Source organism: Rhinolophus sinicus, linkage group LG09 (genome assembly GCF_036562045.2).
Source record: "Rhinolophus sinicus isolate RSC01 linkage group LG09, ASM3656204v1, whole genome shotgun sequence".
NCBI lineage: Eukaryota > Metazoa > Chordata > Mammalia > Chiroptera > Rhinolophidae > Rhinolophus > Rhinolophus sinicus.
The window spans coordinates 88,161,349-88,174,480 of record NC_133758.1 but is presented as its reverse complement, the minus strand read 5'-3'; the positions used below and the strand labels follow the sequence as shown (position 1 = coordinate 88,174,480).

The following is a 13,132-nucleotide window of genomic DNA, read 5'->3' as shown; positions in this document are numbered from 1 at the left end:
CTTTAAAATTCACATTCTAAATTTATCTTTTCACTATATTATAAAGGGGGAGCACGGAGAACGGGGCGATGTGGGAAAGAAAGGCAATAAAGGGGAAATTGGAGAGCCCGGATCTCCAGGAATACAGGCAAGAGTGATTTTTAAAGTCTTCCTGTAATGTTTACACATTAACTAGCTCCAACCGATACTGACTGTTGCTCTCCTTCCACTACGCAGGGGTTACAAGGATCAAAAGGAGACCAAGGACTTACAGTGAGTAGCAACCCTAGAAGCTAACTGAGGGTTTGTGCTTGCAAAATTATTACATTCGTGTTTTAGCTTTAGAAGTGCGCTATTTAAATGACAGCACTGCTGCAAGCCCAGGGTGCCCTGAAATGCACGAGGTAATTGAACCGGAATGTGAGGGAGGAATAACATCTGAGGCCTCAGGGTGGAGACACATGACAACTCCCCTCTGATCCCTGGTAGAAATGGTGACAAGGAGGGGAGCTGGTTACACAAAGCCACATTGACCAAATGACTTTTTATTTTACTTGAGCCTTCACATCTCAGAAAGGGGGCTCTTTCTTCCTCAACCAGTTCTTTTAGGAACTGCTCTGAGGAGAACAGCAATCACAAAATCGGGGTTACGTTTATTCAAAGATTTATGAAGTATCTACAAACTTTCCCCTATTCTCCTCCCTATACCATTGCAAACAAAAGCCAACTCTTTAAAGTTCCACAGGGTACAAAAAGCTCTAGAATTTCTATAGCAAAGTCTAATTCTTCCTTTCTGACTTGAGGGCACTATATCTCCTGGAGTGCAGAAGAAAGAGGGACCTTCTCTTTTTTCCCTTCTGATTGTTCGGTGGGTCATGGTCTGGGGATGCTGATATTAGGTTCTATGCTGGGCAAATCCGGGTGTTAGGGTGGTGTGAGTTCACATAGTAGAAGTGACAGATGAGAGCTGGGCATGCGTCAAACAAAACCGAACACTGTTTTTGTGTGTGGCCCTTCTGTCTTTTTCTCTTTGTTCATTTGCACCACAAGTCAGACACCCCTGCCCCGATGTCTATGGTGTATGAAGCAGTTACAATACAACAATTCTTCCCCAAAAATATCAGGGGAGAGTACATGTAAAATGCCCAGAGGAACATTTCCTGTAGGCTTATATCCTCCCTTGTATTCCAACATGAGGAAGGGAACTGGTTTCCTTTATCCATCCATGTGTTCATTCATTTCACCAGCATTTATTGGGTGCATACTCTGGGTCATGCTGTGAGACAGACACCAGCGAGTGCAAATAGTAACGAATAAGAGACTGTGTCTCTGGACTCAAGGAGCTTGCAGCTCTGTGGCGAGAAAGACAAGCAAAGGATGTTCACCTATAGTTTGACAAATGCGATGATAGAAGTAGATACGTGGGTCCAGAGAAGACAAAGTGATGTATGATGATGTTTGGGGGCAGATAGGCTTTTATGTCTTAAGCTGAAGGTTTTTAACAAAGAGGCGGAGAGCTTAGAAATAAGGATGTCATCCTTGGCTTTCTAGATTCTAGAAAAAAGGGACTATCAGGAAGCCAAGAATTAAGGAAAAGAGAATTTGCATTCAATGAGACTCCAGTATGTGATGCACCGTGTTAGACTCTTTCACGGTACCACCGTTATCTGTACTGCAGGGTGTCTGCAAGGGGGCCCATGCTTGGGGGAACCCACTCTGGACCTCTAGTCCTTCTCCAGCTGCACCCCTTCCCCCAGGTGAAGAGTCCTCGTGGGGGACTAGGGGGCGACCATCCTGAGCACATGCCTCCTCTGTACCACACTCTGGATACACAGGATTCCAGAGTTGCTGGCTGAAATGCCTTTAGGGAGCTGACTGTACTGGCCTGTACGTATGGGCCCCCCCAGGAAGTGGCCTGGGCAGCTGTTTCCGGGGGCCTTGGACAGAGCTTGGAAGTGAGGACTGTGCTCAGCCCCTGAATGCTGGCCAAGGCCCCATGCAGTGCAGGACTAGCAGGGATGGGGTACGATGATCAGGGGACAGGCGGTGGCCACAGGCCTGTCTTACTCAAGACCCCACAGTAATCCACACGACAGCTCCATGAGGTAGGTAGTATTATCTGCACTTCAATGAAGACATGCAAAGAAAGTTTGAGCAATATGCCCAAAGTCACTTGCTAGCAAGTAGCAGAGTCCTCACAGCCAGAGTTGGCTTGTCTGAGGCCACCTCCAGGCTGCTGCCCTACGAATGCTGTTCATGGCAGGCTCTTTCCTCTCCCCACCCCCATTCTATCCTCATCAATTACATTCTCAAACAGCTATCAGTTGCTGATTCATTGCAGACTAACAAATTTCTTTTACGAGGCAAATACCATTGATGGAGTTCAATATTTTAATAATTCACACCAAATTGCTTTTTAAAAAGATGGTTTCTCCACCTGTCCCTTAAATGTTAGCATTCCCCAGTGTCTGCCCTCAGTCTTCTCTTTCCTGTCTCTAAACTGTCAGGGAGGGACAGCCATTAAAGACAGGGGGTTGTAGAGTTTGAAAAGGCTAATTTAATATCATAGTAAAGTTGTATGGAGAATTTTTAAAATATTGTTTTTATATTATAAACATAGGAAAGAATATGTGTAACAAATGGGGAGGGGGAGGCACACTGGTAAAAAAAAGGGTTGAGAAGCCCTGCTCCATACAACCATGTTTCCCCGAAAATAAGACCTAGGCGGACCATCAGCTCTAATGCATCTTTTGGAGCAAAAATTAATATAACACTCAGTATTATATGATATATGATATGATATTAATTATATTACATTGTATTATATTATATAAGACCCGGTATTATATATTATATTATATTATACCTGGTATTATATTATTATATTATATTATATTATATTATATTATATTATATTATATTATATTATATTATTATATTATACCTGGTCTTATATTATAGTAAAATAAGGCTGGGTCTTATATTAATTATTGCTCCAAAAGACGCCTTAGAGCTGATGTTCCAGCTAGGTCTTATTTTCAGAGAAACACGGAATCTCATCTGCCATCCCAGTTTCACTGGCATTTCTTATATCTGCCTTCAGCTTGAACTGCTCTCCTGAGCACCACACCTTACATGCTCTGCCTCCTGGGCATCTACAGCTGGATGTCCCATCCGTGCGTCACACTAGGCCGGGCCTAAGCCTAGACCAGTGTTCTTCATTCACTCTGCCCCTGCCCTTATTGCACTCTCCCCTGTCTCAGACAGCACACCGTAAGCGTTTGGCTCCTCCTAGATTCCGTCTTCCTCCTCAGCCTTTCTTCCAATTACTCACCTATCCCCTTCATTTTCACTCTGAAATGTCCCTGTAGGCCAGTCCTTCCCATCCATTGATACCACCACTGCTTTCTGGTGTCATTTCCTTTGCCTGAGCTATTTAGGAACCTCAAACCTGTCTACTGGTTGCCAGGATCATCTTTCTTAAGTGAAAGTGTGATCAGATCTCTTCTTTGTTTAAGGCCATGTGTCTTCTCACCACCCAGGAAAAAGTCCACACTCTTCAACGTGACACAAAGAGTTCATCTGTCTTCCACATTTCCTGTTATTCTTTCTGCCATATACCTTGAGTCATAAGTTTACTCAAGTACAGTCCAATGCATTGTGCTTTGTCCTCTGCCTAGAATGCTCCTCCCCTTCCCCCACCTCATCCTGTTCAGGGTCTACGTACCTGAACCACAGCCCCACCCCACTCTCCAACCCTTGGAGTTCCACGTAGACCAACATGGTTCCTTGGCTCCAATCCAACAACACAGCACTTACAAAAGTATGTTTTTATTTGTCTTTTTCTTACTAGACTATGAATCTTTTGCGAGGTATAAATTCGATGCCTTCACTATTGGCAACACATAACCAAAGTAGTCATTCAGCAATTTTAGTGGAAAGAATGAAACTATTTCAGGCACTTAAAAGTAAAGAATATGAGAAAAAGATTCATATACATATATGACTACATGAAGCATTTTAGACCTGGTTTTCCCATCAAAGCACATTGAAAAGAATTAAAGTGCAACTTTGATATATAAATTAGTCTTACAAGTCAATAAAAGACAAACATCCTAATAGTCAAATGGACAAAGGACATACAAAGACTATGTACAAGTGAATACAACTTGGAAACGTGTATATGAAATAAAATTTAGCCTCCTTAATAATCAAATAAGTACAATTTAAAACAATGACATGTTTTGCTTTATCAAATGGCAAAGATTATATAATAATAATAATAAGCAGTATGGTGTGTCTAAAATCAAACAGGGTTGCTTGTATACTGCTGGCAGAGGAGTCACTACTACAACTTTTCTGCAGGGCAGTTTGGCAGTATGCATCAAGAGTCTTAAAATAAGGTGTCAGAGGGGGACTGGACTTATTGGGGGGATCACTTCATAGATTATATAAATGCCTAAACACTGCACTATACACCTGAAACTAATATAAAGTAATATTGAATGCCAACTATAATTATATATATTGTCATAGGATGTAGAGTACAGCATAGGGAACATAGTCAATCATACTGTAACAGCTATGTACGATGTCAGAGAGGTAGTAGACTTGGGGGGGGGTTATCACTTTGTAAGAATTGTAAATGTCTAATCACTATGTTGTTTTGTACACCTGAAACTAATAAAGTAAACAAAAGAGAGTCTTAAAATAGCCATGCATTTGACGTCAGTAATCAAGTTTTTCAGAATACTAAATAATGTGGGGAATTAACTGATATAACATTAAGTGAAAAACGATAACCATAAAACTTGATATATAGTATTCACTTGTAAAAAAACCTAAACATAAATATATAAATATATGCATTTCCCCTTTCTAATTATACAATATAAATACATGCATTTTCCTTTTCTTGAAACATTCTAGTTCCAAATTTATTAAATGCCTCTCTGTGACAAAACATGATTAAGCCTGAAAAACAAAAAAAACAAACAAAACTGTTGACTCTCTCTTTTTATATAATTTTATTAATTTCATACTGAGAATTCTTTTTAAAAGTTCTTGGAATTATTGGCTTCTACTTAATTTACAGTAAAAAATTAAATTAAAATGTCCTGAATAGTCCCTATATATCATCTTCACCCTAATTCTGTCATTATAGATTTTTTTCTTTAAAACTTTACTTATGCAACTGTTAAATTTTCTTTTCTTAAATTAGGTCTACTGCTCCTTCTTGTTAAGATTTTCTGGGCTTCTGTTGCTTTCATATCTTCAGTTAATTATCCCTGTCACCTTCCTGTCTTCTGCAAATGTAGAATCCTGCCTTCTATAGTTTCATCCCAGTTACTTGGAAGCATACTACTGAGGACAAAGCATTGGCAGACTTACTTCTGGTACCCAGCTCCTCTTGGGCCCTCCTGATGGAGCTGATGGGCAGTGGGGCCAGGAAGGAGCATTCAGAACATGGGCACACTTCATGAAAGAGCCAAAGTGAGAGTATTAGGAAACTCAAGAAATTGGGGAGTGGTACAGAAAAAGAGGAGGGGATACAGTATAGAATATACTTTTTACAGTATATTCTATACTGTAGAATATACTATACTGTATATATACATACTATACTGTATATTACAAGAATATACAGTATAGTATATACTTTTTGCCCTGGTGCTTGTCTTGGTTGCTGAGCACATCACGTACGAGGTGTGATCGAACAATATGGTGAATGTTTAAATTAAAAAAATGTATTACAATAAAAGACACCTTGCCATCAATTGCCCTCAAAATATTCCCCTTCGCTTTGAACACACTTATCCCATTATTCTTGCCACTTTCTGAAGCAGTTCTAGAAGTCCTCTTTCTTTCATCTTCCATCATGACAATGCTCCATGTCACACATCATTTCTGGTACGGCAATTTCTGTCAAATAAAACCATTACGGTGTGTCCTTATCCACCTGATTCACCAAATCTGGCACCATAGGTTCTCGCTTTCCCCCAAAGTCAAAAGACCGTGAAAGGTAAATGTTTTGAATCGATTCAGGACACCAAGGCAGCCATGACAGCACAAGTAAAGATACTAACAGAAGACTTCCAGAACTGCTTCAGAAAGTGGCAAGAACAATGGGATAAGTGTGTTCAAAGTGAGGGGGAGTTATTTTGAGGGGAACTAATAGCAATGTATCTTTTATTGTAATACATTTTTTATTAAACACTCACTGTATTTTGTGATCATACCTCATAAGTGAATACATGCATGCATTGCCCACGCCATTGTACCTAGTACAGTAGCCCCCCCTTATCTGCAGGGAATATGTTCCAAGACCCCCAATGGATGACTGAAACCATAAATAGTACCAAACCCTACATATACTATGTTTTTTCCTACACATACATACCTATGATATAGTTGAATTTATAAATTAGGCAGAGATTAAGTAAGAGATTAAGAACAATAAGTATTATAATAATAAAATACAACAATTATAATATACTATAGTAAAAGTTATATAAATGTGGGCTCTCTCTCTCTCTCTCAAAATATCTTGTTTCACAGATAGAAAATTCACTCTTAGCATGGATCTTAGCAATGTCAGCATACAATTTTTTCTTTCTTTAAAAAGTCAAGACCCTGCACTTTTCACTTCAAGGAAGCACTTTATGGCTTCTCTTTGGCATGTCCGAACTGCCAGCATCACTACTCTTGTGCGTTGGGCCATTATTAAGTAAAATAAGGGCTTCTTGAACACAAACACTGGGATATCATGACAGTCAACCTGATAACCGAGACTAAGTAACCCAGGCTACTAAGTGACTAACAGTTGGGAAGCATACACAGCGTGGATATCCTGGGCAAAGGGATGATTCACATGCCGGGCAGGATGGAATGGGATGCCAGGAGCTTTCATCTCAATACTCAGAATGGCACACATTGTAAAACTTATGACTTGTTTATTTCTGGACTTTTCCATTTGATATTTTCAAATCGCGGTTGACCACAGGTTACTGAAACCATGGAAGGCAAAACCACAGATTGGGGAGCAGGGGACTACTATACTTTGTGGGGCGAGACTCTGTGCTAAGAGCTCTGTGTGCTGTAGCTCGTTTAATCCACACCACAGCCCTAAGATACAGATATTGTTAGGTCACTTAATGCTCAAGGTCACACAGCTGATAAATGCTGGAGCCACAATTTGAACTCAAAAGTCTGAGCTATTACATTTCGCAACTCAAACACATTTCAGTTGTGATATATCATAGCCAACTTTTAAGCTCTGTGCTATTTATTTTATTTTCTGTAGTGGAAGAATTAAATCAAATGATGCAATGCTGACTGTAATAAGACAGATATTTTATGACTATAGGAAAAAAATATTGTGGTCATACAACTAATACATTTTCCTTTTTTTCCTCCAGAAAGAAGAAATTATCAAACTTATTGTTGAAATATGTGGTAAGATTTGCCTATCAAGAAAAAAAACAAAAAACACATCACTTTAACGTACCAACCCCGCTATGTTCTGTGTATATAGCTCATAAGAAAGTTAGAAGCGCATTTGAAAAGTCAATGGGAAAATGAAAGAAAGCAGTGAGAGGAGCTGTGGGAATTCTGATTTAAGAAGAGAAAATCTTCTTTCTGGGGTGGGTAAGAAGTGTGAAGATACATGCCTAGAGTCTATGTGCAGCCAGACTTTCTCTAAGCACCACACTCATTTATACTCAGTGCCATTTACCTGAGCTTGGGAAGAAAAAACAACAAAGGAAATAAGACTTCAGGAGCCTAACTGGTATTTGAATATAGCCTAGCTGGTGACTATCATGTCTGTTTTTCCTGAAGCAAGAAGTCTTTCTGAATTTAGTTTTGAGCACTGTTTCTAGAGTGCATTCCACTTGAAAGGCAGGAAGACAGAGTCAGGAAGTCATTTTACTTCACAACTATACCTAAATGCTTCAGAGCTAAATATATTAGACTTAGTATAGAGTTACCAGAAAGAGGAAGTAAAGAAAAGAGATTAGCCAAAAGGCGAGAGATGAATGGAATAATGAAGACAACCTTCTGTGTTGAAGTTGGACAGAGACAAGTATATCATTGTTCTTCGATACAGAGAACCACAGAAGTGGCTTGTCACCCAGAAGCCTTCTGGACTTTAAGAACCAACCTGGGACTGTGTGTGGTGACGGGCCAATTTAGACATGGTTTCTGAGTTCTAGAAGCCCTGTAAAAATGGCACCAATTTCCACATGACTTTCTGTGGTAGGGTTGTGGGGCAACATGAGGATATGGATAAACCAATGGAACCCTGATAATTCTTTTGGCCTGGTGACTCTGGCAACTGCTTTGAATGATAAGCCCTAAATAAAAGTTGTTTATTAACCAGCATTCTCATTACAAATGATTTTATAGTATGAATGGATTGCTGGCCTCTTTGATAAGAACCACCATAGTTGACATTGTGGGTGATTGGGGACATAGAGTAAATAGGGGCATCTGTTTGTGTGCAGGGAAAAGCCCTAATCTTTCCACCACAATTAAAATTTTTCATTCCATTACTTTACCCATTGGCTATGTCAATGAGCAAATCTCCCTTTTCATATAAGGATATGGTTGAAGACTGAAACATGAGCTTCCAGATTCAGGTTAAATACAAAAGATGGAATGACAAATTTAGGATAGTGCTTATTTCTTAGGGAGAGAGAGGGGAGTGTAATCAGAAAGGCATACACGGGGATGTTGACTCTTAAAAATATTTTAGTTTTTAATCTAAGAAATTGGCACATAGTGTTTTTTATTTTGTTACTACACAGTGTTTTGGTTTTTTGTAGGGTTTTTTATATACTAAATTATTTTTGAAAAAGAGTCAGGTATAGAAACCAGAAGGCAGACAGTTTTCAGCTTTGTTCACAGGTGCAGAAAAGGAAGGTAACATCTAGGTCTCCGATTTATCCTTGCCTGTCTCTCTCCTCCCCGCACCCATCTGACACCCATCAATGATGTTTTGATTTTCATTCCTGCAATGTTTCCATCTCAACTTTCATCCTTTAGGTTGTGGGCCCAAATGCAAAGAGACTCCACTAGAGCTGCTGTTTGTGATTGACAGCTCAGAAAGTGTGGGGCCAGACAACTTCCAGATCATCAAGAATTTTGTGAAGACTCTAACTGACCAGGTTGCTCTGGACCTTGCCACAGCCCACATAGGCATAATCAACTACAGCCATAAGGTGGAGAAGGTGGCAGATTTGGCGCAGTTCTCCAGCAAGGACAGCTTCAAGCTGGCGGTGGACAACATGCAGTACCTGGGGGAAGGCACCTACACGGCCACAGCTCTCCATGCAGCCAACCACATGTTTAAAGCCGCAAGGCCAGGTGTAAAGAAAGTGGCCTTGGTCATCACTGATGGGCAGACGGATAGCCGCGATGAGAGGAACCTGACAGAGGTGGTGAAGAATGCCAGGGACACCAATGTGGAAATATTTGTGATCGGGGTGGTGAAGAAAAATGACCCCAACTTCGAAATGTTCCACAAAGAAATGAATCTAATTGCTAGCGACCCAGATAGTGAGCATGTTTATCAATTTGATGACTTCATGACACTGCAAGGTAAGACTCAGCTTCAGGGGAAAGGAATTTATGTGGTTCTTCCAAGTTCCACATCACGGGCTTACCCTGAGCAAAAATGGAAATCAGGAGGCTAATGAGGCTTATGCTGACATTAAATCGTAGCACATAAACTGCAGGAGGTAAAAACATTTAGTATCATCCAGTTTAAAGAGAACAACTCTTGTTTTTATTCATTCGTAGTAAGTGCTGAGCTGGTGTTGGAATTGTTTAACTGGGGGTATCTATGGTCGAAGGATATGAATGAAAAGAAAGAAGAGAATTTGGGGGTATTGCTAAGATTAATGTCCAGAAAGTTACCTAACTTAAATAAGACGTGGAGTGAGCCAGCAGTAAGGCAGAAAATAACCATAGAATCAAAATGAATTGAGAAGTGTGTGATACCTGAAGAAAAGTTACGGTAATCTAAAGAGAGGAGAGACATAAGTAACTGGGATTCTATTCTATTCCCTGTTCTATTTCTCAATTCTTATAAAAACAGATAGTGTTTTATTCTCTGTTTTTATGAAAACAAATAATGAGTCAATAGGTTGATGTCAGGAGTTTATCTTAGCATTTTGAATATTGGTCATGCAGTCAGTGTTAATCAGATGGGTTTCCCTATGCTACTTTACCCTTTCACATGAACTGATATTTCCTAATGAGGCCTTCTAAGATACCCACTCACCTATGACTGGAGTATGACCAGGACTGCTTTACCATGAAACATGTTCCAATTCTTTGGAAACCAATAACTCATTCTGGCAGGGCCCACACCTGGCAAGCTTGTGAAATAAGTAAAATGTACGCTTAATGTGTTTGTAGGCTTCCATTTGGCTCCATCCTTCTTTCTTCACCCACCTGGGAGTGGGACCTGACATGGCCTGGCACAGACCCCTCCCCCCCCTTACCCCATGCTGCTCCCGACCTACTCTGGGTACCAGCACAGCTGGTCCTGATGATAGCATACCCTACTCAGAATCTTCCCACTTTCTAGTTCCCCCTTTCTCCAGATCTTTCTAACCTGGGGTCCCATTTCCTGCTGGGTGATTAATGGGTTTATCTTAGATATTCAATCTTACTGGGCTGTTAACCTGTTAGAATGACCAGAAGTATACATTTCAAAGACAAATTATATTTTAATAATTAAAGAGCTTTATTATCTTAACCAAAGGAGTTAGTAATTTGTTCCCACCAGTGAGGGATACAGTTTTGGACTGGGTGGCCTTTTGCTGTCCCTAAAACCAGAGGTAACGGCCTAGTAAATGTATTATGGGTGAGACTTGCCCCTTCTACAGAGTAGTTCACAGTTAACTGATGCTTTAGATAAGCAAGCATTTAAGTCATTGGTTTGCCTATTTGGGTCCTTGTATATTATTAAATAAAATAAAATTATTTTAGGTGGCCTCTTACAGATGATGTATAAATGCTTTAAAACTTCGTTCACCTAGCAGTTGACTTCAAGTGATGGGAAAGTGTCTGTTTATTTTAAGGAGAGCGTAGATAATCTCTTTAAAACAGGTTTTGAGTAATGTCTCGTTGTTCCTACTATCTCCCTTTTCTGTTTCTCCTTTAAAAGACACCCTGAAGCAAAGATTGTTTAAAAAACATTGTGAGGATTTTGATTCCTACCTCATTCAAGTCTTGGGTTCACCACCACTTCAGCCTGGCTTGGGGATGTCGGGGGAAGAACTCCGCCAGTCCACTCCACAGCCTCAGGAAGAAATGTCTGAGTCAGTAAGTAACTGCCTTGCTTAATTTGTGAGCTTACCATGGTGTTTTCTGTCTGTTTTACATCAAAGACCATCTTGCCTTCCACTGCCAAGAACCCAATGAGGTATATGTCCTTTCAGGTCCTTGGCTCTAAATACTATTAGCACTTTGTCCCCAGATTTCTAGTTCAGAAATAGTTCTGGGGCTTGTGAGCATGAATATGAGATTTTAAAGTTCTCTATATTTTATAACTAATTATTTATGAAATGTTGCAAGTAATATTTTTATGGTATACCGCTGCTACCACCACTAGGACAGATAAACACTATACTATTTACATTGCCCACTTACCATGCTTTGTAGATCCTTTCATACCAGGTTCCAGCTCTCCTTCATCCCGCTGTGTATCCACCTCCCACTTTGTAACCTCTCAGGTTCGTTCCTTCAAAGTATACACATGCTTAATCTGCCACTCTCCCATACTCCAAGGCACATGCTTGCTCATTTAGCTTCCACCTCCTGTGCCCAGAGTGCGAACTGACTGGGAGGGACCTATTCACGCATATGGTGCAAGGAGGATGCTCTGTTTCCAAGCTCCCCAATCACATGTGCATGAAAGAACTACCTCCTGAATGTGCTCAGACAAATGTGACTGTCCTCCTAGAAAGCTCTGGGACTGATCTCAGCCATTCAGGTCATGAGCAACTATTAGGCTCTTTTAGGTGACAACAGGAGAGCCTCCCATGATTACCGGTGAGTACTCTAGTCTCTTCCCCACCAAGTTACAACTCAAGTAGGTCCCGACTCCTGTCTACTACACAGGGATGTCCTCTAGGAAGCAGGCACACACCAGTTATAACCCTGTTCTGTAAGCTCAATGAAGGCCCTGTCCTGTCCTTTTACGAAGGCTTCATGGATATGAAATAGATGAGTGAGTGCAACAATTTTCTAGCCTCGGGATTCAGCTGTGTAGTTGAACTAAAGCCCCAAGAAACCTCCAGATCAGTTGTTGGGCCCGGGGTCATTCAGGAATCCGGCCCAGGATACGATTGCTAAGGGGACAGACAATAGATAGGACTCACTAGGGTTTTATACCATATGTTCAAAACAGGGCACAACGGCCTCTAACATATTTCTGTTTGATTAAACACTAACCAATTGTGAGACAGGTAATTTAGATTAAGGCAACAGAATGTCTCTGGATTGTAGGTTGAAATTAACACGCACATTTATTACATATGGCTTATATCGGGTCAGCAAACTTCCTGTAAAGGACCGTATAGTCAATTGTTTGTTTTGCAGGCCATTTGATCTCTGCTGCAATTACTCAGCTCTGCCTTTGAAATGCAAAGGCAGCCACAGCCAATACTTAAATGAATGAACATGGCTGTATTTGGATAAAACTTATTTCCAAAAACAGATGAAGACTCAGATTTGACCTAAAGGGTTTGCTGACCCTGGTCTTTACTGAGCATTTTGAAGTGAATTATAGACAATAATGTACAGTCTCTCTTCTCCTGAGCATGGAATGCTCCTGGGACCTTCCCTGCTTGTATCACATATCACTCTGTCCCTCCCCTGGTCAATCCACGTTCGGCTTCCTAAACAAGAGAAGACTCGGGTTTCACTCAGCAAGTGGTCCTTAAACTGAGCTCTCCTCATAATCAGTGAATTCCAGTAGAATGTATTGATCATTTACTGATGTACTAGGTGATAGGTCTTAAGACACAGTTCCTGCCCCGGAGGAGTCCACAGTCCATCAGGGAATAAATAAGCATAAGAAGTATTAAGAACTTTAGCAGAGCTGTAGATGAAGCACAAGAGATGGTGCAATTAAATTCAG

The 13,132-nt window shown here is 40.5% G+C and overlaps 1 protein-coding gene across 1 annotated transcript in view; it reads left to right on the top strand.

Annotated features, from left to right (window-relative positions):
• The window catches only part of COL28A1 (collagen type XXVIII alpha 1 chain), a 149,833-nt gene that overhangs the window by 120,393 nt on the left and 16,308 nt on the right, over positions 1-13,132 (top strand). Inside the window, exons 29-33 of the mRNA XM_019729778.2 lie at positions 47-127; positions 217-252; positions 7,398-7,434; positions 9,025-9,579; positions 11,156-11,313. Coding sequence (XP_019585337.2) covers positions 47-127; positions 217-252; positions 7,398-7,434; positions 9,025-9,579; positions 11,156-11,313 — 867 coding nt within the window. The remainder of the gene's footprint in view (positions 1-46; positions 128-216; positions 253-7,397; positions 7,435-9,024; positions 9,580-11,155; positions 11,314-13,132) is intronic.